The sequence below is a fragment of the Neltuma alba genome, unplaced genomic scaffold, assembly GCF_004799145.2.
Source record: "Neltuma alba isolate B1F8T4 unplaced genomic scaffold, ASM479914v2 tig00006372_pilon, whole genome shotgun sequence".
NCBI classification, from domain to species: domain Eukaryota; kingdom Viridiplantae; phylum Streptophyta; class Magnoliopsida; order Fabales; family Fabaceae; genus Neltuma; species Neltuma alba.
In genome coordinates, this window is record NW_021634448.1 from 1 (window position 1) to 25,461 (window position 25,461).

At 35.3% G+C, this 25,461-nt stretch overlaps 2 protein-coding genes and 1 pseudogene across 8 annotated transcripts; all 3 read left to right on the plus strand.

Moving 5' to 3' along the window:
• The first annotated feature begins 594 nt into the window (after positions 1–594).
• LOC114750239 (pleiotropic drug resistance protein 1-like) lies at positions 595–7,354 on the plus strand (annotated as a pseudogene).
• LOC114750237 (tyrosine decarboxylase 1) lies at positions 7,057–13,748 on the plus strand. 7 transcript variants are annotated; one of them, XM_028938801.1, is made up of 13 exons: positions 7,057–7,061; positions 8,464–8,584; positions 8,863–8,935; positions 9,073–9,303; positions 9,695–9,858; positions 10,355–10,495; positions 11,097–11,156; positions 11,939–12,103; positions 12,216–12,272; positions 12,460–12,524; positions 12,911–13,034; positions 13,216–13,353; positions 13,442–13,748. In XM_028938801.1, exons 2-13 carry the CDS (start codon positions 8,483–8,485, stop codon positions 13,562–13,564), a joined length of 1,443 nt encoding a protein of 480 aa, XP_028794634.1. In that variant the 5' UTR covers positions 7,057–7,061; positions 8,464–8,482; the 3' UTR covers positions 13,565–13,748. The 7 variants fall into 7 exon arrangements, with proteins under 7 accessions (XP_028794634.1, XP_028794632.1, XP_028794633.1 ...); XM_028938799.1 differs by lacking the exon at positions 7,057–7,061 and adding an exon at positions 8,200–8,282 and having other exon boundaries at positions 8,449–8,584; XM_028938800.1 differs by lacking the exon at positions 7,057–7,061 and adding an exon at positions 8,208–8,282.
• A 4,097-nt stretch (positions 13,749–17,845) lies between these two features.
• On the plus strand, positions 17,846–22,854 carry LOC114750238 (tyrosine decarboxylase 1-like). The gene is made up of 13 exons (XM_028938807.1): positions 17,846–17,934; positions 18,063–18,226; positions 18,528–18,600; positions 18,748–18,978; positions 19,400–19,563; positions 20,092–20,232; positions 20,708–20,767; positions 21,265–21,429; positions 21,547–21,603; positions 21,793–21,857; positions 22,153–22,276; positions 22,371–22,508; positions 22,598–22,854. The coding sequence occupies exons 2-13, from the start codon at positions 18,098–18,100 to the stop codon at positions 22,718–22,720; spliced, it is 1,470 nt and encodes a 489-aa protein (XP_028794640.1). The 5' UTR covers positions 17,846–17,934; positions 18,063–18,097; the 3' UTR covers positions 22,721–22,854.
• Positions 22,855–25,461: the final 2,607 nt, after the last annotated feature.

Sequence of the window (25,461 nt, forward strand, 5' to 3'; positions counted from 1 at the left end):
AGATCTAATAAAATCTTAATGTTTCTCAGCAGTCATTTCTTAAAAAACAGCAGCCGGATGAGCGGCATTATTGTTGTTAATTAAAACGGGCTCACTTTTCGGTTCAAAAAACAAAGGGTCACTTTGTTAAAATATTTTAAGCGGTCAACGGCTTTTAAGGGTCTGTTAACCGGTTTCGATCTGACTTTAATTCTCTTTGATTTTCCAGGGTCCGAACAAACGATCAGTTATGTATTTAATTATTTATTTATTTCTTTTCGTCCCCCGGGAGAGGAAAAAAAAAAAAAACATAACAGCGCAGGTGACGATACGTGACATCCCAGTTGACGTAATTCTAAAAAAAATATGTGCAGCCAAGGATTCCCACCATACTTGACGATTCTGAAACTCCCACAACTTTCTCTATGTATATATACGCTACGATATCGGCGGCAACTCACACAGCTCTTCATTCAGATAGATATATACAAACATAAAGCATATATAAATAACATCTCAGTTCTTTTTCTGGGAAATAATTACTGGGTTTAAACAGACGAAGCTTGAGCTTTTGTCTGATTGTGTTTGTCCATCAATGGAGGATGGCGACGGTAGTTTCAGAACAGCGAGCAGAGTAGTTTCGGGATAGCGAGTTCATCGCTATGGAGGAATACAGATATGGATGTTTTCTCAAACTCCTTCCACCAGGAAGACGATGAAGAAGCTCTTAAATGGGCTGCTATTGAGAAACTTCCGACCGTTGCTCGTTTGAGGAAAGGCTTGTTGACTACACCGGACGGCGAGGCCAATGAGATTGATATACATAAACTTGGGTTACAAGAAAGGAGGAGTTTGCTTGAAAGGTTAATCAAAGTAATTGAAGAGGACAATGAGAAGTTCTTGCTCAAGCTCAGGAATCGAATTGACAGGTGAGGATCTCGCTTTCATTTCTCAATTTATTTCAATGATATCTTTGTTTCAAACTCTCTGATGGCTTCTCTTCTTCCTCCAGAGTTGGGATCCAGATTCCTACGATCGAAGTTCGGTTTCAGCACTTGAAAGTCGAAGCCGAAGCTCACGTAGGAAGCAGAGCTTTGCCTTCATTCTCCAACTTCGTCGTTAATATACTGGAGGCATGTTTTGTGAACATTCAACTTAAATAAAGGACCTTTTTGCGTCATTTTATCGTAAAGGTTCTCACACGCATATTGTTTTTCCCAACAGGGTCTACTGAACTTGGTTCACGTAATTCCCAGTAAAAGACAACATATAAATATCCTGGAGGATGTTAGTGGAATAATCAAGCCAGCGAGGTAAGAAACTTGGTTTTATTCTGATATGTGATATTTCTGCAACTATCCTTTTCATGATGAAGCTCTAATATAACGAGTCCTTAATTTCCTCTCTCCACAGATTGACGTTGCTTTTGGGCCCTCCAAGTTCTGGGAAGACAACGCTCCTGTTGGCTTTGGCTGGAAAGCTGGATCCAAAACTTAAGGTCAGTACAGAAGAAGACATAATCGATTTGTTTAACTAGATCTTCAAATCTTTCTTCTTTCTTTTATTTTTTCGGATCTGTTGCTAATGAAGTAACATCTCCTTCCTGATCAGTTCTCAGGAAAGTGAATTATAATGGTCATGAGATGAACGAGTTTGTGCCTCAGAGAACTGCAGCGTATGTCAGTCAAAATGATCTTCATGTCGGAGAAATGACAGTTAGAGAAACCTTGGCCTTCTCAGCTAGATGCCAAGGAGTTGGGCCTCGTTATGGTTAGTCTATAATAAGATTGACTGTTTCTTAATGTTTCATCAACTATGGTATTCAAATCATTGGCTGATATTTCAGATGAAAAGTAAGTTTTGAGTTTTGACCATATCTCATAATGCATTCTGCAGACTTGCTAGCAGAGTTGTCAAGAAGAGAAAAGGAGGCAAACATAAAGCCTGATCCAGACATAGACGTCTACATGAAGGTAATGAAATTTAATACAACTTATTATTGTACTAAAATTTTAGGGAATCTTCTATTTCTGTCTCTGATTTTCAAGTGTCATAATGTTCAGGCAGTAGCAACAGAAGGCCAGAAAGCAAATTTGATAACAGATTATGTTCTAAAGGTAAAATCAATACAAAATGTTGTCACATTTTCTTACACCCACCACACAATTTAACGTTATTTTCTGTTCCTCTCTCTGGTTTAAACATACAGATTCTGGGACTGGAGGTCTGTGCAGATACAATTGTCGGAAATGCAATGTTGAGAGGCATATCTGGTGGACAAAGGAAACGTGTCACGACAGGTAAAGAAAGCTTCATTCCAATATTAAAGCAATCTTTGTTTAATTGTCTCAAAGAATTGATCATATAAGAATCTCGAATAATGAAATGATTTACAATTATAGGGGAGATGATGGTTGGACCAGCTAGAGCTCTTCTCATGGATGAAATATCCACGGGTTTGGATAGCTCCACAACTTATCAAATTGTGAATTCAATCAAGCAATATGTTCATATTCTCAAAGGAACCTCCGTGATCTCACTACTACAGCCAGCACCAGAGACTTATAATCTCTTCGATGACATTATTTTACTCTCGGACGGCCATATTGTGTATCAGGGTCCCCGTGAACACGTTCTTGAGTTCTTCGAATCAATGGGATTCAAATGCCCTGAGAGAAAAGGCGTGGCAGACTTCTTGCAAGAAGTAAGTGAAAATTAATCTTCTTTCATCTGTCAAGATAGTTTAGACGCACGGTTGAACTGAATTAAGTAACAATGTGATATGTTACAGGTGACATCAAGGAAAGATCAAGAACAGTACTGGGCAGACAAAGATCAGCCTTATAGGTTTGTCACTGCCACAGAGTTTGCAGAGGCATTTCAATCGTTTCATGTTGGGAGAAGATTTGGAGATGAACTGGCCACTCCTTTTGACAAGTCCAAGAGCCATACCGCTGCTTTAACAACCAAAAAGTATGGAGTAGGAAAAAGGGAACTGTTAAAAGCTTGCTTATCAAGAGAATATTTACTCATGAAGCGCAATTCGTTTGTCTACGTCTTCAAGGCTTTCCAAGTAGGTTTAGGCTCTTGGGGCTTTCACCTTAAAGTCTACTGCTTCTTCATACCATTCAATTTCAATTTTTAACCTTTTTTTTTTTGTTTCTTTTAATCTTTATAGCTTGCTTTTATGGCAATTATTGCCATGACCATCTTCCTCCGGACCGAGATGCATAGGGATTCAGTGACAGATGGAGGGATATATACTGGTGCATTATTCTTTGCTGTCATTGTGCTTATGTTCAACGGAATGGCTGAGCTTACCATGACAGTTTCAAGGCTTCCCGTGTTCTACAAGCAAAGGGATTTTCTCTTCTTCCCTTCATGGGCATACGCTCTTCCTTCGTGGATCCTCAAAATCCCCTTAACGATTATGGAAGTGGGTGTTTGGGTATTCCTCACCTACTATGTCATTGGATTTGATCCAAATGTTGGAAGGTAAAACTTTAAAAGAGCAATACTCGAGTTTTTCAAACTCCCTTCAGTTTGAATCCTGCTAAGTGTATAATAATATGCATGTGCCTACCTACTGCAGATTGTTCAGACAATTCCTTATTCTCGCGCTTGTAAACCAGATGGCTTCTGGCTATTCCGATTTATCGCAGCAGTTGGTAGAGATATGACAGTGGCTCTCACATTTGGATCGTTTTCACTGGCTATTCTTTTTGCCATGGGTGGTTTTGTCCTGTCAAAAGGTATCATAATCACAAAGACAAGATGATACTAACCTCTATTCTCTAATGATGTTTTGTACTTACAACGCTCTTCTGTTTTCTTTGCTTTATGCCACAGATAATATAAGGAAATGGTGGATCTGGGGATTCTGGATATCACCGTTGATGTATGGACAGAATGCCGTAGTGAATAATGAGTTCCTGGGGAATAAATGGAGCGAGGTAAGCTCATAATTTACACATACGTGCATTATTATGCTAGTCTAATCCCATATATATATATTGATGTCTTGATATAATGTCCCATGAAAGGTCCTTCCTGGCTCAGCGGAACCATTAGGAGTTCAAGTTTTGAAATCTCGAGGATTCTTTACGGAGTCATACTGGTATTGGATTGGGGTTGGAGCATTGGCCGGATATACATTATTGTTCAACATAGGCTACATAATATCTCTCACTTACCTCAACCGTGAGTTTCTTTGCACCTTATATGTTCTTTTACCAGTAAAAAAGGGAGAGTTAGTGTGCTGATTTTCTCAACGGATTATGCAGCACTTGGAAAACATCAGGCTGTGAAATCAGAGCAGTCTCCAGGAACTGGGCAGGATAATGGTAGTAATGGAGCTAGTCTACTGAAGGACAGAAAATCTAGCTCGGTTCGCCACTCAAAGAGAGGTACTTGATCTTCAAAACAAATGTACAAGTGATGATCTTTGTGTGAATGATAGTTCATTCTTATTTTCACATTATAGCTTATGGGGTTGAAAATTGAGCAGTGGGAGATAATCAATTCACAAGGGGAGAAGCTGGTGTGGAGACAAATCATAACAGGAAAAGAGGAATGGTTCTTCCTTTTGAACCACATTCCATTACTTTTGATGAAGTAACATATTCCGTTGACATGCCACAGGTAATGTAAAAAGGCTTGTTTTCAATATAAAAGTAATATTTGTAGACATATTCTACTGAATCATTGCATTAAACTTGTAGGAAATGAAGAGCCGAGGTGTTGTTGAGGATAGGTTGGTGCTTTTGAAGGGTGTTAGTGGAGCTTTCAGGCCAGGTGTTCTCACTGCACTAATGGGCGTCACTGGTGCTGGTAAAACAACTTTGATGGATGTACTTGCTGGGAGAAAAACAGGAGGATATGTTGGAGGGAACATCAGAATATCTGGATATCCAAAAAAGCAAGAAACATTTGCTCGAATCTCTGGATACTGTGAGCAAAATGATATCCACTCTCCTCATGTTACCGTATATGAATCCTTGCTCTATTCAGCATGGCTTCGATTGTCGCCAGATGTTAATGCTGAAACTAGGAAGGTTTGCATTTGAATCCCAAAACCTTACAAGCTACAAAAATTTCGATGCTTTACTTTACCTATGTTTCTAATTTGGGAAATTCCAAATGTTCGCAGATGTTCATTGAGGAAGTCATGGAACTTGTGGAACTGAATCCATTAAGGAATGCACTGGTTGGATTACCTGGTGTAAATGGTCTCTCGACAGAACAGCGCAAAAGATTAACTATTGCAGTTGAACTAGTAGCTAATCCTTCTATAATATTCATGGATGAGCCAACTTCTGGGCTAGATGCCAGAGCAGCTGCTATTGTCATGAGAACGGTTAGGAACACAGTAGACACTGGAAGAACTGTCGTATGCACCATTCATCAGCCTAGCATTGATATATTTGAATCATTTGATGAGGTGAGATACGCAAATATTAAAGCATTGTTTCAATTTTAAACGGTTCTCGTCCATATCACAGTGTTTAACTTCTTTTTTTCACTAAAATGCAGCTTTTCCTAATGAAGCAAGGAGGGAGGGAAATATACGTGGGGCCTTTGGGACACCATTCTTGTCAATTAATCAGCTACTTTGAGGTAAGAGTGTTGTGAAACATAGAGAATACCTTAGTAAATGATGCATATTTATGTCTGTCTCAGTAGTATAGTTTGGCTGAAAAGCATGCTTTTTTCATGAAGGGAATTCAAGGTGTCAGTAAAATCAAAGATGGGTATAATCCAGCAACATGGATGCTGGAAGTTACAAGCTCAGGAAAAGAAATTGAATTAAGGGTTGATTTTGCTGAGGTGTATAAAAATTCAGAACTATACAGGTATCTTGAATTGAGCAGAGCAAAACAACTGAAAAAATAACCTTATTAAAAGAGCTTACTCATGGTATGTAATACCCTCTAATGAAAACTATTTTGTGGCATGTGTTTCAGGAGGAACAAAGAACTTATTAAAGAATTGGGCACTCCAGCTCCTGGTTCAAAGGACCTTTATTTTCCAACTCAGTACTCACAATCCTTCTTCACCCAATGCATGGCTTGCTTATGGAAGCAATATTGGTCTTACTGGCGCAATCCTTTATACACTGCCATAAGATTCCTCTTCTCAGCTTCTGTGTCTGTCTTGTTTGGGAGCATGTTCTGGAACCTTGGAACCAACATGTAAGATCAGACTGGAAATTAAGGAACAGTCACGGCTTTGAACTCTAGTTTTCTCTTGTTCTGAAGCTTAAATTTTCACATTGATTTGCAGTAAAAAGCAACAGGACATTTTCAATGCGATGGGATCCATGTATGCTGCCGTTCTATTTCTTGGCATTAAGAATGCTAATGCAGTCCAACCCGTGGTGGCTGTTGAGCGAACAGTCTTTTACCGGGAAAGAGCTGCCGGAATGTATTCGGCTTTGCCGTATGCTTTTGCACAGGCACGCAATTTCTTACTTCAACACTTTTCTGATACTTTTTTATCTTAACTTCCTTCCATGTGAAAATTTTGCCTTATTATTATTCTGATCTTTGTATTTTCTTGCAGGTGTTGATTGAACTCCCATATATTCTTCTACAGGTGTGGTGTACGGCATTGTAGTTTATGCAATGATTGGCTTTGAGTGGACAGTCACAAAAGTCTTTTGGTACCTATTCTTCACATATTTCACCTTCCTGTACTTCACCTTCTATGGCATGATGTCCGTGGCAATGACTCCAAACCAGCACGTTTCCTCTATAGTTTCATCTGCATTCTTTTCAATATGGAATCTCTTCTCAGGATTCATTATTCCAAGACCAGTAAGTTCTGGTTTTTCCTCAACATTTAGTGCCAGCTTTTACCTGAAACACAAGAAATGCATGTTTAACTGATTTTATGTTCCATGGTTCTTGTCTATTTTTATGATGAACAGAGGATCCCAGTATGGTGGAGATGGTACTACTGGGCAAATCCAGTAGCTTGGAGCTTGTATGGATTGGTAGCATCACAATTTGGAGATGTAAAGGACCCTATTCAGTCCAATGGCTCAGGTTCAACAGTGGAAGAATTCCTGAGAAATTACTTTGGTTTCAAGCATGATTTTCTTGGAGTGGTTGCAGCTGTGGTGGTTGGATTTGCTGTAGTGTTCGCTCTCATCTTTGCTACATCCATAAAGATGTTTAATTTTCAACGACGTTAAGAAGAAGCTCATACCACTTCCACTGTAAAGAATCTTGGGCAAGAATATTTGGGGCAAAAGTAGGCAAACACCTAGTTCACAGCATTCTTTTTTTGATTTTTGGTTGCAACTAAATGTATCATAGCCTGTAGGATTTACAATCTATCAATGTAATGAACTTCTCAACAGTTCCTTCCATTCTCTCTCTGTAGTAACCTATTTCAAATCCCTCTGTTTCCCCCTCGTCGAAAAGAGGGAACCATCAAAGTTAGTTGTCATTATACGTGGGAATGATAACTTCCCACAAAGAAGTTCAAAAAACTTCAACCCAAAATCATACTCGCATGCTCAACATGCAGAGAAATGTATAACATAAAATTTGCCGACCTCAACCACATATATATTACTCCTCCAGTTGACAAAATAGTTCATAAAATAGATCTTATATTAAAAATAGAAGGAGTATTATATTACATACATGGATTCACACGTGATATTATTTTTAATTCATTTTATTTTGTTGGGTGAAAGGATGAAGTGTCACTAATAAAGAATGCTGGTGCTGGGCAAGCCTGGTGAGCTACAAGGCCGCACGTGATAGTTATATTGATGATTCTTTTTTTACTCCCTCCTGTATATAAACTTTGTTTTTGAAATAGAGTGAACTAAAATGTAAGTTTTATTTTTAAGTTTGTTTGAGTATTTATTACTTTTTTTTTATTTTACTCTTAGTTAACTGTATTTAGTACTTTCTCTCTTATTAATTAATATTACCCCCATATTTTTTTTATTATTTTTAATTTATTGTCTCCCTTATTTATTTTTTTAATAAATAAAAACAAATTTTTAAAAAATATATTTCTGATTTATTTATTATTTTTAACTAATTTTAGTTGTTAATTCGTTAAACATAATTCAGTTATTTAAAGTTTATACATACAACAAGAGAGAGTAATTTTTAATTAATTAATTAATTGATTTTTTTTTTTTTGGCGGAAATCATCGTCGGATTGGTTGGATATGAAGTGTTCTCCGCTGCACCACTGACTGTCTGGAGCGCGGGAGCTGATACAGTATTTCAGTCGACATAGTTTTCTCTGTCAAAGCTCTTCATCCTTCCCAAAGAAATGTAAGTGCTGAACACGGAGCATTAAACTCTATCTCCATATCTATAAAAGCGAGTGTGGATGATCACGCATTGCCAATTTTCATTCATGAAATATAATAGATGAAATAAGTGATGCAATTTCCGTGCTTCGTTCAATTTATAGTCTCATCTTTGAATTTCTTTGCAGTTGATAAATGTCTAGGGAGAGTCAGCTGAGGCCGATGGACGCTGAGCAGCTCAGAGAGCAGGCTCATAAGATGGTGGATTTCATTGCTGATTACTATAAAACCATCGAAAATTTCCCTGTTCTCAGCCAAGTTGAGGTTGTAAAGTTTTCCGCATTTTTTACTTCAAAATGTTTCTTTCATTTGCATGATCGTTTATGGTGCGTTATAGCTAAATGAAAAATACTGTTTAAAGAACATGTTTGCAATTGGAAAGGGAGGATACAAAACTTCTGTGAAATATGTGCGTGGGACGCTCTTCTTTTATTGAGTAACTCTGCGGTCTTTCTATCTGATCCTTTCTTTCAATCTTTCAATCGCTTCTATTTGATTATGACCATGTATCAGTTTCTCCATATTTTTCTCGCATACTGCAGCCGGGGTATCTTGTGAAGCTTCTACCAGATTCTGCACCTAATCATCCTGAATCACTACAAGACATTTTGATTGGTGAGATTTCTTTAGTCCGTTTATGTAAATTTTACTATTCTAACAATGCAGATCATAACGAGACAATGCTCCAGTTTACCTAATAGATAACGAAATTTCCCCCCACAAAGATGGCTAAAACATGTCATTTTTATTAGATGTTCAGGAAAAGATACTGCCAGGGGTGACTCATTGGCAAAGCCCAAATTATTTTGCATATTTTCCTTCAAACAGTAGCATTGCTGGATTTCTGGGAGAAATGCTCAGCGCTGGTCTCAACATTGTGGGTTTCAGCTGGATAACTTCTCCTGCAGCAACTGAACTTGAAATGATAGTTCTTGACTGGCTTGCTAAGGCATTTCAGCTGCCTGATCATTTCTGTTCTACTGGTAAAGCCTTAAGCTACCGCGTCTCTTTGAATGAATTTGATACGAGTAAAAAGAACACCATAAATCAGAAGAAAGATGACATAGTTCCGAAAGTGAGGGACTGGGACTCCTTCAGGGATTATGTTTAACTGCTTACATATTTGTGCTTGTGTATATGGTATGAGTTAGCCTACTTCCTAGCTTGTCTATTTAGTATCTACGTTGATGGAGCCAATGAAAACCTGATTTTTGATGAAGATATAAAATCATGCTTCAGGTTCTGTTCAACTGTATCCTCAATTAATTTGATCAATCTTATGATTTTGAATGTACATGGATTTGAATAGTTTATTTGGTATGCTCTCATTGTACCTATGAAATGAAGGAGGTTATGTTTAAAATTATACTGCAGGGCAAGGTGGTGGAGTTATACAAGGAACAGCAAGTGAAGCTGTATTAGTTGTCTTGTTGGCTGCCCGTCACAAGATCTTAAGGAAGGTTGGAAAGAGTGCCCTCCCTAAGCTTGTGATGTATGCATCCGATCAAACACACTCTTCTTTACTCAAAGCTTGTCAGGTACCTTCAACAATACAAAGAAAAACAAAAAGAATATATATATTCAAAAGCATATGGCTTTCTCAATTGTTCCTTCTACCAGTCCTCAGGTTGACTGCCAACTACATCGCCCTTCTTAAATCCAATCAACAAACGTAACATCTTTGAATCTGCTTACTAGAATCACGAAGTGCCGAGGTCCCTTTGTCCTTTCTTCCCTATAATCATTGTGGGTTTCGATCACCCTATGATCTTGCAACTACAGTGTGTTTGGTCAGACTGTCTGGTTATTTTACTTTATACTGTATTTGTCACAAAATACTTTATATTCCTTAAGTCGAAATAAGTGATAGAGGAACTGGGTGGCAATCAATGGGATTAGTCCGGCATTGAACTTTGCATACTGAAAAAGAAGAACTCATTTATGTTACTCAGTGGCAACAATGAAGTTTGCATTGAAGTTGACAAGATCATTTCTGTGATTTAATAATAATGTTATTTGCTGCTAATTTGTCAGATAGGAGGACTCAATCCAGAGCTCTGCAGGTCGCTTAGAACTGATCCTTCCACAAATTATGCTCTTTCTCCTGATGTACTTTATGAAGCAATTTCGAATGACATTGCCAGCGGCTTAATCCCTTTTTTCTTATGTGCTACAGTAAGAACTGAATTTCTCTGAGACATCTCTTTACATCAAATGCACTAACTTTTTCTGATCCACCTGCTCTGCGAGTTCTTAAATTCAATAACAACCCCCCCCCCAAAAAAAAACAGAAAAAAAGCTCTGAAGTGGCCAAATTCGACACTAATAATGGCCCAACAAAGATTAGTCTCAAGCCCAAAGTTACTTGAGAATACTCTAAATTATACCCAAGAAAAAAATGACACTAAATAACTGATATGAGCATTGGCTCAAGCGATCACGCATCATTCTTTATGTCATTGCATGAAGTCCTACTGCATGATTGTTTGCTGTTGAAAATACTTATGGTTTGTTACCTTCTTTTTATTCTCTTAAACAGTATGATTTGCACATTTTGCATGTGGACTGTCGCAGTTTTATTTTTAAAATGGTATGAAGTGGCCAATTAATATTAATATGGTGAAAATTCTCAACACTGAATTTCTATGATTTACATAAATGAATTTTGACTGTTTTCTTATATTGGATGACAATAGCAAAAGTCTTTTGTGTTTTACCATTCGTCAAAATCAAAATTTCTGATGTTTACAAAAATGCTCTTCATTCATGCTCACAGGTTGGCACCACTTCATCAACAGCTGTTGATCCTCTTCCTGCTTTAGGAAAGATTGCAAAGGTAATATCTATAATTGAAAGGGTAATAAATGCAGCTAGCGAAGCCCATGGTGCATTTAGTGAGGAAAATGAGACCAAACCAAAAGATAAATAAATAACGGAATATAGTTAGTTGGTTGAGAGCATTGGAGGTGTCATTTGGTAGTATTTTATATGAACATTGTAGGAGCTCTTAATGTTTGCTGGTGCTGACACTTAATAGTGCTGCTATTATCTTGAAGATTAGCTGTTGTGAGGCACGTGTTTCAAGATTCTTGATAAATTCGAAAGATTCCTTCAATTGCTGTGTAGTATACCTACACAAAATCATCTAAATTTCAATAGTTTATTCTTTTCGGGTCTGTTTCATCTTCTGATGCTGATTCTGACCTTGTGTTTTGTTCGTCACTGCTTGTGTCAGTATTTCTTTTATAATGATTGGGCTAGAGTTCTGTCTGATGTAGCTAGTATTCCTCTGGTCTTATTTATAAGTTACTTCAAACATGTTTCATACATATTAAGGAAACTCTTGAACTTCATTAACTCTCATTTAAAATTCAACAACTTTCCAACTTTATCCCTAATTAATATACATTATACCTCATGTAAGCAAAGTCAACATGATAATAAATGAAGGGTAAAATTGTACATTCATATAAAAAATTTCTCTAAGTGCCCTATAAATAGAATAAAAAAAAATGTCTTCTCTCTCTGTCTTATAAATTGGACCAGAGAGTACTTGGTAGGTGCACGCTGGGGAGTTGTTTCATCTGATAATGCTTGTAATTCATCTCTTCTTGACAGAGCCATGGAATCTGGTTTCATGTGGATGCTGCTTATGCTGGAAGCGCTTGTGTGTGCCCAGAGTATCGCCACCACATTAATGGTGTCGAAGAAGCGGACTCGTTTAACATGAATGCTCATAAATGGTTTTTAACCAACTTTGACTGTTCACTGCTCTGGGTTCAGGTATCTGTGAGGCAACATCTTGTTCTTATTCTCAATCCCCTTTCAGCATCTCCGGATGGTTCGATTTACTTAATGAACCAAAAAATATGCATTGTTCAAATGATGATGACAGGACAGGAACGCTCTGATTGAGTCACTATCTACAAATCCCGAATTTCTGAAGAACAAAGTATGTAAATTGCATGCTTTCGGTATTATCTAAGCTATTTTATAAACCTTTTATGATTAAATATTTTGTCTTGGGGGATGAGAAAGTCATGGGAACATTCATTTCTATCTGACATGCTGTTTTAATTATACTGACATCTGTGATTAAACTCTTGTCTAATTATCTTCTTGTACGATTGAAACTTCAGGCCTCTCAAGCAAAGCTGGTCATTGATTACAAAGATTGGCAAGTTCCTCTTGGACGTCGCTTCAGGTATGTTTTTTGAATTTAGCCTTTAGAAATGCATGTTATTTTCTCTTATAATAGAGGTTTTTTGTGTTTTTTATTTTTGTGTGGTGCCAAAACCGCTCGTTAATGGAAGATTGAAAAATGAAACTCATGGATAAATTGGCGTTTTACATGCATTGGAACCGCCAGACCACTTTCAAGTATACTTGGCAGTGTGCATACGATCTTGATTCGTACTAGTTCTTGGAGTTCATGAGAAACTAAAACTGAAAGATATTATTATCAGTGATAATTGATAGTTTTCTAATAAAGGCTCCTTTAAAACTTAGAGATCAAGAAATACTGTCAGATGTTTGACCTTGTTTTTCTTTATGGATCTGAAATCTTGCCGATTGACTTGCACTCCCTAGATCCTTAAAACTCTGGATGGTGCTGCGCCTTTATGGTTTGGAAGGTCTGCGAAGTCATATACGAAGTCACATTGATTTGGCTGCTCATTTTGAGAAACTTGTTCGTCAAGACCCAAGATTTGAGGTAGAGCAGTGCTGTGTTTTACGCCCCCTGTTTCTTGGATATCATTTTTGACAGAAATTTTTGTTTCCCTTTATCTATGAATTTAGAAGTCCCAAACAACATTAATTAATATCGGAAGACAAAGCAAGTCAATTCCTATGATTATCGTATCACGATTTCTTGATCTTTTAGTTTCTTACAGGTTGTTACGCCTCGGACTTTCTCATTGGTGTGTTTTCGGCTCTTGCCTCGGCCTGATTCTGGACATGACGGCAATCAGCTAAATCGGGATCTACTAGACTCTGTAAATTCAACTGGGAATATTTTCATGACACACACGGTATCTTTGCTTTACCGGCGTCATGCTCCAATGCATTTTTCTTAGTTCTCTTTTCCTTCAGTTTATAAAATTATCAATTTTTGTACAGGTTTTATCGGGTAAGTACATTCTACGTTTCGCAGTTGGAGCACCATTGACAGAAGTAAGGCATGTGGATGCTGCTTGGCAGATTTTGCAGGATAAAGCCTCTTCTCTACTTGGGAATTCGTAGGACGGATCCAAAGTGCTCTCCGTCTGTTTCATGTAATGGTTTCCTCTTACACGCCAATGCATGGATTGCTGTCTTATTTATAATTCAATTTTCAAAATATCAATAATAGCTTTGAATGAACATTTTGGAACAGCGAAAGTTAACGGTGTAATGGAATTGTAGACGCCCAAAAATATTATGGTTATCTTCAATATATCAATATCAATATCAATATTATTATATATAATAAAATTTAATAACAGTGCAGTTTATATTTTGGATTTAAATATTATTTTCTAGCCCATGTTGGCCAAAATATCCGGCCCAGGGTTCTGCTCTAACAGAAGTCGTCACAAAATAAAGCGGGTTCGAGGCCCAGGGTTCCGCTTTAATGGAAGTCGTCACAAAATAAAGCGGGTTCGAGCACTGCTTTTAAACATATAATCCCGGGGGAGGAAGGGGGGTGTTTGTTTTGGTGGTAATTAATCAAGAGGCGGAAAATTTAAAAAGAATGAAAATTTCACATGTGAGGTGAAACAGTAATATTTATTTCTGTGATGAAATCTAAACTATTTAAAACTAATTTTAATGATTTGGATTTAAAATTTTTAATTAATTATTTTTTAAAAAATTATTTTTTAAGAAACTTGCAATTAAAAATTACATTTATTTTGAATTAAATATCAATTTAAAATATGTTTTTAAAATAAAAAATAAAAAATAAAAAATATTTATTTTTTATTAAATTTAAATAATTAAATTTGATAAATATTACTCCTCCGGTCCTTATTATAAGACCCAATTTGACTTTTTATTTGGTCCTAATTATAAGACCCAATCCATTTTGTCTCTTATATTTATGCATTTTTTTTCAAGATAATCCTTCTAATAATGATAGTTTTAGCTAATATACTTAATTAGTAAGGATATTTTAGGAATGACAACACTTATTTATTATAAATAACCAACTTAACTTACTTCTTTAATCTCCTCAAATAAATCAATTGGGTCTTATAATTAGGACCGGAGGAGTATAATGCCCAACACTGAGTACTGAAAGCTGAAAGAAATCATTGACGTTCAGTGCGACCTCTTTTTCGCCCTGAGGATTCAATAATTATTAGCTGTGGTTGGCGTTGACTAGAATTCAACTAGACTGTCGTCATCTCAACAACGATCGACGTGATGAATGGTACCACCTCCAATCATCAAGATACAGTTGATTAATTTGAAAATATTAAAAAAAAATTAAATTAATTATTTGTAATAAATAAATATTATCTTTTCTAAAATATCCTTACTAATTAACTATATTGGCTAGGACTATAATTATTAGAAAGACCACCTTCAAAAAAATGCATAAATATGAGAGATAGAGTGGATTGGGTTCTTATATTTAGAATTAAAATAAAAGTCAAACAAGATCTTATATTAAGGACTGGAGGTAGTATTACTTTCAGTGATTAGTTTAACTTTTAATTTGATCTCAAATATAAAATTCTAATTTATTTTGACTCTCATATTTATCTATTTTTTTCAAAATAATTCTATAGTAATTGTATATATAAAAAGTTCTATCAGATAGTAGTTTTGACTAGTACATATAATTAGTAAGAGTATTCTATTAAAACAAAGGGAAAATCTCTTAAAAAGACGGTTTAATAACCCAAATCCCTATTTGGGTCATTAAATTTCATTAATTTCTAATTAGGTTATATAGCCCAAATAGGGATTTAAAAATTTAATGAAATTACTGTAATGTCCTTTTATTATAAACCTAAAGAGATAGATCATATTTATCACTTCCGCCTAACATAAGAGTTCTGAAGGAGCAAAACTAGGCATCTATCATTCCAAAGTCGAAAAATCAAACAAGAAAGCAAAGGTAAGTTACTTTTTTTATATTAAATCTTTCCATCTTATCTTGATAATTTCATCATGCTATCTTTGTTCTTCCTTTTCTTAGTATGGATTGTGGGTGATAGGGTTTTTTTTTTTGGGAGGAAGGAAAATTTGCCGTACAATAAGAAGTGCATCATGAAAATAGCGAAATACGGGTACGGAGTGTTGAGTAGGAAGGTTGACATATGTGTGTGATGCAGCATTTATAATGAACAGTTATGCATGATAACTAATTATATTTGCTTGATCATAGAAGTTTAATAGGAAAAATACAAGTTGTGTATGTTGTTAATAGCTGAGTATAATATGTTAAAATATGATTTGAAGTTGTTAAAATTTGAAGGTGGATTATGTTATGTTATTGTAAGTGATCATGATCATAACTATAAGGGCCATGTTTTGTGTTAATAGCTAAGTGAAATGTGTTAAAATCTAAGTTGAACTTAATAAATTTTGAAGGTAGGTTTTGCTATATTGATTGTAAAAAGTGACAATTATCATGGTTATGAGAGGCACATTTATTGTTAATAGCTAAGTGGAACATGTTAAGACCTGAATAAAAGTTGTTAATTTTAGAAGTTATATTCTATTTTGTTGATTGAAAAAAATTTATATTCTATTTTGTTGATTGAAAAGACATATAATGGTTATGACTAGAAAGACATTTTATGATTAGTAATTTCTTTTCTTTTTTTTTTTACTGCAGGTTGGTATAAGAAATAGCATCTATTTCAAGATTAACATTAGCAAAAGGATTATTTTGTTATTTTCATTTTGGTGAACAATTTGTTAAGAATCATTGTGGGTTTAATACAAGGGCACTACAGTACTTTCATTAAATTTTAAAATTCTTATTTGGGTTATGCAACCTAATTAGGAATTAGGAAAATTTAATGACCTAAATATGAATTTAGGTGATTAAACCATCTTTTTAAGGGATTTTCCCTAAAAAAAACCTATAATTAAATTAACTAATTTTCTCAATTTTTTTTAATTAGCTAATTAATTTTTATATTAAATACCGTATATTAGTGTGTAGGGGTTAGTACGCATTTTGGTGTGCGTATGATTGGACAGCTTTCATATTGAATTATCTGGTGAAATAAAAATATAATTAATAAAAAATCTTAACGACTCCACCACCTTGTATAAGATATCTGTGTTTAAAGCATAATTCTATACATGACTAAATTAATACATCATTGTCAACATAAATTAATTCAATTTATAAAAATGTGACTCATACTTTCTAAATACAAACTCTGTTATTATTAGGATCCGGCAAGAGTTTAGTATATTGATTATTGAATTGACGGAGTATACTTCTTATATAATTAAAAAAATTTGCTCTTATTAAATCTACATCTTTTTCTTGGTTGGTGGCGCAAATATTGGATCTTTATCTCGTGCATGCATCAGATTAAAGATTAATAAAAGTATGGAACCGCAAATAGGGGTACAATTTATCATTATTATTTAAAGTATTTTGATCGATGCCAACAAAATGATCGGATATTAATAAAGGTTTGACTTTTCTAATATTGACCTCATATTGGGTATATACTACTTCCGATCCCTAATATAAGACCTAGTTAACTAATTTGAGCAGATTAAGAAAATTAGTTAAGTTAGTTATTTGTAATAAATATGTGTTGTATTTTCTAAATTATCTTTGTTAATCAAATGTATTAGTTAAAATTACAATTATTACAAGGGCTACATTGAAAAAAATAGATAAAAATGAGAAACAAAGTAAATTGAGATTTTATATTTAAGATCAAATTAAAGGTCAAATTATTTCTTATATTAAAAATCAGAGGTAGTACTGTAGAAGCTTTGCTCTTGGAAGATTCGGACCATAAATTACAATAAACATTTTGAGGCTTCTGACCCTATTATTTACCCATCGCATAACACCATTTATAATTAGTTGTCAGAATTTTACACTCTGTAATAAAAGTCATATCGGGTTCTACTTATAAAACTCAGTAGACTAATTTAAAAAGATTAAAAAAAATTAAGTTAATTATTTGTAATAAACAGGTGTTATCTTTCTTAAAATATCCTTACTAATCAACTGTATTTGCTAGGACTACAATTATCAGAATGACTACCTTGAAAAAAAATATATAAATATGAGAGATAAAGTGAATTGGGATCTTATATTTAAGATCAAAATAAAAGTCAAATAAAATCTTATATTAAGTACTGGAGGTAGTATTTAATGATCTACAATTTTTAATCAATCACAAAATAATTAAATGCCGTGATACGATTAAAATAAAAATTCAATAACGTAAACTTTGCAACGTATTTTCCATAATAGTAACCCTCCAATGCACAGCGTTCAATTCTAGTTGACGAAAGCCATCGTCGTGCTGGAGACATTTTCCGCTCTCTTCACCAGTACTGGAGCGCTGGAGCTGGAATAGTATTTCAGTCCGCTTAGTTTATCTCCGTCAAAGCTCTTCACTATTCCCCAAAGAAATGTGAGTCCCAAACATCAAACTCTTATCTCCATGTCTATGGCAATGATTGTTGGAGATTGCGCATTTTACAAAATTTCATTTGTAGATCAAATGAGTAACACAGTTCCAGTGCCTCGTTCATTGCATAGTCTCAGCTTTGAACTTTGACCTTCGCAGTTCATAAATGTCTAGGGAGAGTGAGTTGAGGCCGATGGACGCTGAACAGCTCAGAGAGCAGGCTCATAAGATGGTGGATTTCATTGCTGATTACTACAAAACCATTGAAAATTTCCCTGTGCTCAGCCAAGTTGAGGTTGTAAAGTATTCCGCAGTTTTTCACTTTAATATCTTTCTTTCATTTGCTCGATCGTTTATGGTGCATTATAGCTAAATGAGAATATGCTTCTCAAAGAACTTGAAACATGGATTCAGCCTGTAATTGAAACGGGAAAATATTAAACTTCTGTCAATATGTGCATGACGCTCTTCTTTTATTGAGTAACTCTGCTGTCTTCTTTTATCTGATCCTTTCTTTTAATCTTTCGATCGTGCTTCTAGTTTGAAATCACTATGACTATGCATCAGCTTCTCTATATTTGTCTCGCATATTGCAGCCGGGGTATCTTGGGAAGCTTCTACCAGATTCTGCTCCTAATCATCCTGAATCGCTACAAGACATTTTGAATGGTGAGATTTCTATATAAGAGTCTGTTTATGCAAATTTTCTTATTCAACCAATGCAGATCATAAGCGAGACATAGTAGCATGCTACTCTTTGCCTAATAACAACGAGATTTTCCCCACTAAAGATGGCTAAAATATGTCATGTATTAGATGTTCAGGAAAAGATAATGCCAGGGGTGACGCATTGGCAAAGTCCAAATTTTTTTGCATATTTTTCTTCGAACGGTAGCATTGCTGGATTTCTGGGAGAAATGCTCAGTGCTGGTCTCAACATTGTGGGTTTCAGCTGGATAACTTCTCCTGCGGCAACTGAACTTGAAATGATCGTTCTTGACTGGCTTGCTAAGGCATTTCAGCTGCCTGATCATTTCTATTCTACTGGTAACGCCTTAAACCACAGCATCTCGTTGAATTAGTCTGATATGAAGAAGGAGAAAACCATAAACCCGAAGAAAATGGCATGGTTACTAAAGGACTGCTTCAGGGATTTTAAGTTACATTGTTATATTTGTGGTTGCCTATATTGCCAACTACCAAACCCGTTCGATAACGTTTGGCCCAGCAAAAAAATAAAAAACAAAAGAAACTTGTTTGTGTTGAGGCAGCAAATGATGAATCTGATTTTGAATGAAGATATAAATTCGTGCTTCAGATTCTGTTGAACTTCATCCCCAATAATTTTGATAGATATTAAAATTTAGAATCTAAATAGTTTTGAATAAGCTATTTATTATACTCCAAATATTATGCTATAGATCAAACCAATGAAATGCAGGAAGTTATGTTTGAAATTTTAATGCAGGACGAGGTGGTGGAGTTATACAGGGAACGGCAAGTGAAGCTGTGCTAGTTGTCTTGCTGGCAGCTCGTGACAAGATGTTAAGGAGGGTTGGCAAGAGTGCCCTCTCTAAGCTTGTGATGTATGCATCTGATCAAACACACTCTTCTTTACTCAAAGCTTGTAAGGTACCTTCAACAATCAAAGGAAAAAGAAAAGAATATATATCCAGAAGCATTTGGCTTTCTCAACTGTTCCTTCTTCCAGTCTTCAAATTGATTTCCAACCACATGGCCCTTTTAAATCTAATTTATAAACATAACATCCTTGAAACTGCTCACTAGGGATCATGGCGTACAAATTTGTTTAGTCTATTGTAGGTTAATAATGATCCTGCTGTCCTTTTCTTCTGCATGATGCTTGTGGGTTTCGATCACCCTCTGATCTTGCAACTGCAGCATGTATGCTTAGATGATTATCTCATTTCTAGTTATTTTGCTTCATGCTGTAATTTTTAGAAAATCTTTTCTATTCCTTGACCTGAAATAAGCGATAGAGAAACCGAGAGATACGCACGGGATTAGTCCAGCTTGAACCTTGCATGGTTAAAAGGAGACATCATTTATGTTGCTTAGTTGCAACATTGAAGTCTGCATTAATCTTGTCAAGATGACTTTCCGTGATTTGATAATAATGATATTTCTGTTAATTGTCAGATAGGAGGACTCAATCCAGAGCTCTGCAGGTTGCTTAGAACTGATCCTTCCACAAATTATGCTCTTTCTCCTGATGTACTTCGCGAAGCAATTTCAGATGACATTGCGAGCGGCTTAATCCCCTTTTTCTTGTGTGCTACAGTAAGAACTGAATATCTCTGAGACATCTCTTGGCATCAAATGCACTAAGTTTTTCAGATTCACCCGCCCTGCGTGTTCTGGAAATTTTTTTTTCTGAAGTTACCAAATTTGACACTAGCATTAGTTCAAGGGATCACGTACCATTCTTTATGTCGTCGCATGACAGTCCTACTGCATGATTGTTTGCTGTTGAAAATACTTGTGGTTTGTTACCTTCTTTTTATTCTCTTAAACAGTAGGGTTTGCTTATTTTGCATGTGGACTGTCACAAAGTTCTATTTTTAAGATGGCATGAAGTGGCCAATTAATATTAATATGGTAAAAATTCTTAACACTTAATTTCTATGATGTACACAAATGTAGTTTGACTGTTTTCTTATATTGGATGACAATAGCAGAAGTCTCTCGCGTTTTCCCATTCATCAAAATCAAAATTTCAATGTTTATCAGAAATGCTCTTCCTTCATGCTCACAGGTTGGCACCACTTCATCAACAGCTGTTGATCCTCTTTCTTCTCTGGGAAGGATTGCAAAGGTAATATCTATAAATGAAAGGGTAATACAAGAAGCTAGTGAAATCATTGGTAGTGAGGATAATGAGACCAAACCAAAAGATAGATAAGGGAATATAGTTAGTTGGTTGAGCATTGCAGATGTCGTTTGGTATATTATATATGAACATTTTAGGAGCTCTTAGTGTTTGCTGGTGCTGACACTTAATAGTGCTGGTAATATCTTGAAAATTAGCTTAAGGCACGTGTTTATAGATTCTTGATAGATTCAAAAGATGCCTTCAATTACAGGGTCGTAGACCTATACAAAAGCATCTAAATTTCTATAGTTTATTCTTTTTGGGTCTATTTCAACTTCTGATGCTGATTCTGACAGTGTGCTTTGTTTCATTACTGCTTCTTTCAATATTTCTTGTATAATGATTGGCACAGAGTTCGGTATGACGTAGTTAGTGCTTGGTAGATGGACAATGGGGAGTGTTTCATCTGATAATGCTTGTAATGCATCTCTTCTTGACAGAGCAATGGAATCTGGTTTCATGTGGATGCTGCTTATGCTGGAAGTGCTTGTGTATGTCCAGAGTATCGCCACCATATCGATGGTGTTGAAGAAGCTGACTCGTTTAACATGAATGCTCATAAATGGTTTTTAACTAACTTTGACTGTTCACTGCTCTGGGTTCAGGTATCTGTGATGCAAAATCTTGTTCTTATTCCCTATCCCATTTAAGCATCTGTTGATGGTTAGACTTACTTAATGAACCGAGAAAAAAAAATGCACTGCTCAAATTGATGATGACAGGACAGGAACGCTCTGATTGAGTCACTATCGACAAATCCCGAATATCTGAAAAACAAGGTATGTCTGTAATTGCATGCTTTTGGTAGACAAGCTATTTTATAAACCTTTTATGATCAAATATTTTGTCTTTGGGGGATCAGAAGGTCATGGGGGACATACTAATCAAACTAACGTGCAGTTTAAATCTTATCCCATCTGTGATTAAGCTTTTGTTCTAACCGTCTGCTTGCACAATCGAAACTTCAGGCCTCTCAAGGAAACTTGGTCACTGATTACAAAGACTGGCAAATTCCTCTGGGACGGCGCTTTAGGTGTGTCTTTGAAATTTAACCTTTAAATATGCCTGTTGTTTTCTTCTATAAGAGATTTTCACCCTCATAAGTAAATTTGCATTATAAATACATTGGAACCGTTTGATCACTTATAAATGCATTTAGCAGTGCGCATATGACCTTTATTCATACTAGTTCTTGGAGTTTGAGAGCTTACGGCCAAAAGATATTATCAATGATAATAGCCTTCCAATAATGGTTTTTATAAATCTAAGAGATCTAGAAGTAGTGGCAGATGTTTTAACCTTGCCTATTGACTTACACTGGGCCCCAGATCCTTAAAACTCTGGATGGTGTTGCGACTGTATGGATTGGAAGGTCTGCGAAGTCACATAAGAAGCCACATTAATTTGGCTGCTCACTTTGAGACGCTTGTTTCTCAAGACCCAAGATTTGAGGTGCGATAGTGCTGCGTTTTATTTGAAGCCAAAACGAGTCAATTATGAATATCGTATTTGTATCAAAATTCCATGGTCTCTTAATTTCTCACAGGTTGTTACACCCCGGACTTTCTCTCTGGTTTGTTTTCGGCTCTTGCCTCTGCCCAATTCTGTAGATGATGGGAACCAGCTCAATCGGGATCTGCTTGACTCTGTAAATTCTAGTGGGCATATTTTCATAACACACACGGTAGATATGCTTTACCGGCGTCATGCTCTGGTTTATCTTTCTTAATTTTCTTTTCTTTTGCTTTATAAAATCATCAACTTTTTGTACAGGTTTTATCAGGCAAGTACATTCTACGTTTCGCAGTTGGCACACCATTGACAGGGGTAAGGCATGTGGATGCTGCGTGGCAGATTTTGCAGGATAAAGCCTCTTCTTTACTTGGGAATTCTTAGGACGAGTTCAGAATGCTCTCTATCTGTTTCATATAATGGTTTGCTCTTCACGCCAATGCATGGACATGGATTGTTGTCTTATTTATGATTCAAATTTCAAAATCTTGATCACTTTGAATTAGCAACGAAATGGAAATGTATACATATGATTAACAAATAATCCACGTTAAGTTTCGTTAGAAGAAGTCCGTCTTAATTATGTGTTATTTTGTGAGCTAAAGTGGTTCAGAAAAAATAAGAGGCATGATTAGTTAAGTGGCAGAAAATTACAATAACGTGAACGTCTGTGGCAGAAAATTGGAAGAAATTGGTGGATGTTGCTTGTAGGCATGTTTTCTTCTGGAGGTTGAGTGATGGGTGGATTTTCCTTCTCTCAGCCATTGGACGGTGCTGACTGGAATCCAACTGGATTCTCCCACGAAGAAAAACAATGGGAAAAAATGGTAAAAATATTATAAATATTTTCATGTAAAGATACAAAAAAAAAAAAATCAGTTTTCATTCATGAATAGTCTTTCCTATTATCTCAACAAAACAGTCATAAATAAAGTAAAGTATATAAATAATATTAATGTGTTGTTTTTCTTAACTGCAATTGATGAACATTACCCCAAAAGAGGTGGTTTAGCTGTGTGGGGGGTCGAACCATTAAAAAAAAAAAGGAAACTAAGAAAGTATTATTGCTAATGTATATTGGTCAAATTAATAAAAATGTGACTCGCACTTTATAAGAATGTGAATTAGAATCCCACCGGCAGTGCAAAGAATTTTTTGATAAATAGTTTATAGAAACCCTTGCAACCATGAGTTTTTTTTTTTTTTTTGACCGGAACCATGAGTTATTCTTAAGAGGTGGAAAAGTAAAAATAGAAAATAAAGCTGACTATATCTTTAGATTCGCAGCATGAATTGACAAATTAATTATTTGAAGATGATATTAAATTATTATTATCATCGTTATTATGCCCGTTTACAGGCTCTCGAAGGTTAGACTCTGGAGTCAAAATGAGTTCCTTTTTTTTTTTTGTCTTAAATAAAAAATTTTAATATTTTTTATCTCATAAATGTATAGTTTTTCATCAAACAATACCATCAGTTTTATATGCTTAAGGGAATTCGTAAAATTTTTTTAATGCAAATAATAAAATAAGGCATTGCAAGAAAATTAGCGCACATTTATTATAACCAGCCCAATAATTTATTTAATATTTATGAATTAATTATTTTTTTATAATATTAAAAGAACACTAAGACTATAATTTTTTTTTTTTTTTGCCCTTGGTTGGTGGCGCAGATGTTGGATGTTTATGGTGGTGGATGCGACAGATGAACGAATGATAATCAGTTAATCATATCAGCACATCACACTTGAAAAGAAGTCCCTTAGGTTAGAAGCTTCTTCTGTGGCTGGCCCAAGTTAGATCAGACAGGATCCCATGTTTCCAGTTCATCATGGTTAGGCCGCCTGACATGTCAGAGTTCAATTTCAATTAAGTTCTGTGTTCTACTACTATTAAATAATAGCAGAACAAAACACAAATTGTCTTTACATTCATTCAAATAAATAACTTATGTTTATTATTTGCATAATAATTACTCCTCTGCTATTTAATATAGGACTTAATTGTTGAATTGGTTTTGGTCCTAAATATAAGACTCATTTCTCATATTTATCAATTTTTTCTAAATTACCCCTATAGATACTCTCTCAACCATAATCAAGTAGAAGAAGGAGATGGGGTATTAAGAAAGATGATTATGGTATTTTAGGAAAAATGTGTCACATTTCTTATAATTAACTAATTTACCTAACTTCCTTAATCTAATCAAATTAGTTAAATAGGTCTTATATTAAGGACCGGAGGAGTATTAAAATAAACATACCATGTACATATACTTAACTTTTCTGTCCTAATAATTATGTTTTCCACACAAAAAAATCCTATTAAACATATTTTGATGCCATTCAAATTAAAAAAAAATACTGATGCATATTTTGGCGATATGTACTGCAGAGGACGCGTTTACGGGGGGAAATGGGAACACACTTTGTACTTCTCCTTTTTAATGCCAGTTGTTTAAGGAAAACCAGAAAGGCTATATTAATTGGCAATTGCTATCCAGCAATATAAGATCTGTATTTATTTGATATTATTAGTAATGAATGCATGTGCGAATAATATTGGAATATTCCACTTTTAATGGCCGGATCATTTTGCATTTGCATTTAAAGCTACTTCCATATTTTTAGTCGATGAGCTTCATCAACAAATCTTCATTGAATGCTACAAAATTTCTCATCCATTTGTCAATAAATCAATTTTCAACTCCATCATAGACACATGTTCATGCCACGTCATTTCCACTTACCAGCCTCCATCAATCCTGCGTCCCCCTGCCCCTGTATTTCACAAGAACGCAGGCGTCACAGATATAGTAATTTCTGGAAGGGAAAAAAAAAAAACTTGTGCTTGTTTAAATTAATATTCCTAAAAAATCTAATGCGAATATTTTGTTTTGCACTTTAGGGTTTGAGCTCTTATTATATGTAAAAGACGCACGCCCGAGTATACACACACACACATATATTTCGTGTGTACAAGTGATTGATGAGTGGATTAGCTGTGGCATCCGCGTTAATGGAGTCATACTCATAAACCAAATAATATGAAAATGGCTTTCTCAATGTGCTACGTCACAATTCAAAACACATGCAAGCCGCTCCTTTTGTCTCCACTTCT

Coding starts and splice junctions, on each gene's coding strand:
- LOC114750238 (XM_028938807.1), top strand. CDS start 18,098: ATGTCTAGGGAGAGTGAGTTGAGGCCGATGGACGCTGAACAGCTCAGA. Junction 18,227..18,527: donor CTGTGCTCAGCCAAGTTGAG/GTTGTAAAGTAT, acceptor CGCATATTGCAG/CCGGGGTATCTTGGGAAGCT. Junction 21,604..21,792: donor CCGAATATCTGAAAAACAAG/GTATGTCTGTAA, acceptor TCGAAACTTCAG/GCCTCTCAAGGAAACTTGGT.
- LOC114750237 (XM_028938799.1), top strand. CDS start 8,456: ATGTCTAGGGAGAGTCAGCTGAGGCCGATGGACGCTGAGCAGCTCAGA. Junction 12,525..12,910: donor CCTCTTGGACGTCGCTTCAG/GTATGTTTTTTG, acceptor TGCACTCCCTAG/ATCCTTAAAACTCTGGATGG. Junction 13,354..13,441: donor ATATTTTCATGACACACACG/GTATCTTTGCTT, acceptor ATTTTTGTACAG/GTTTTATCGGGTAAGTACAT.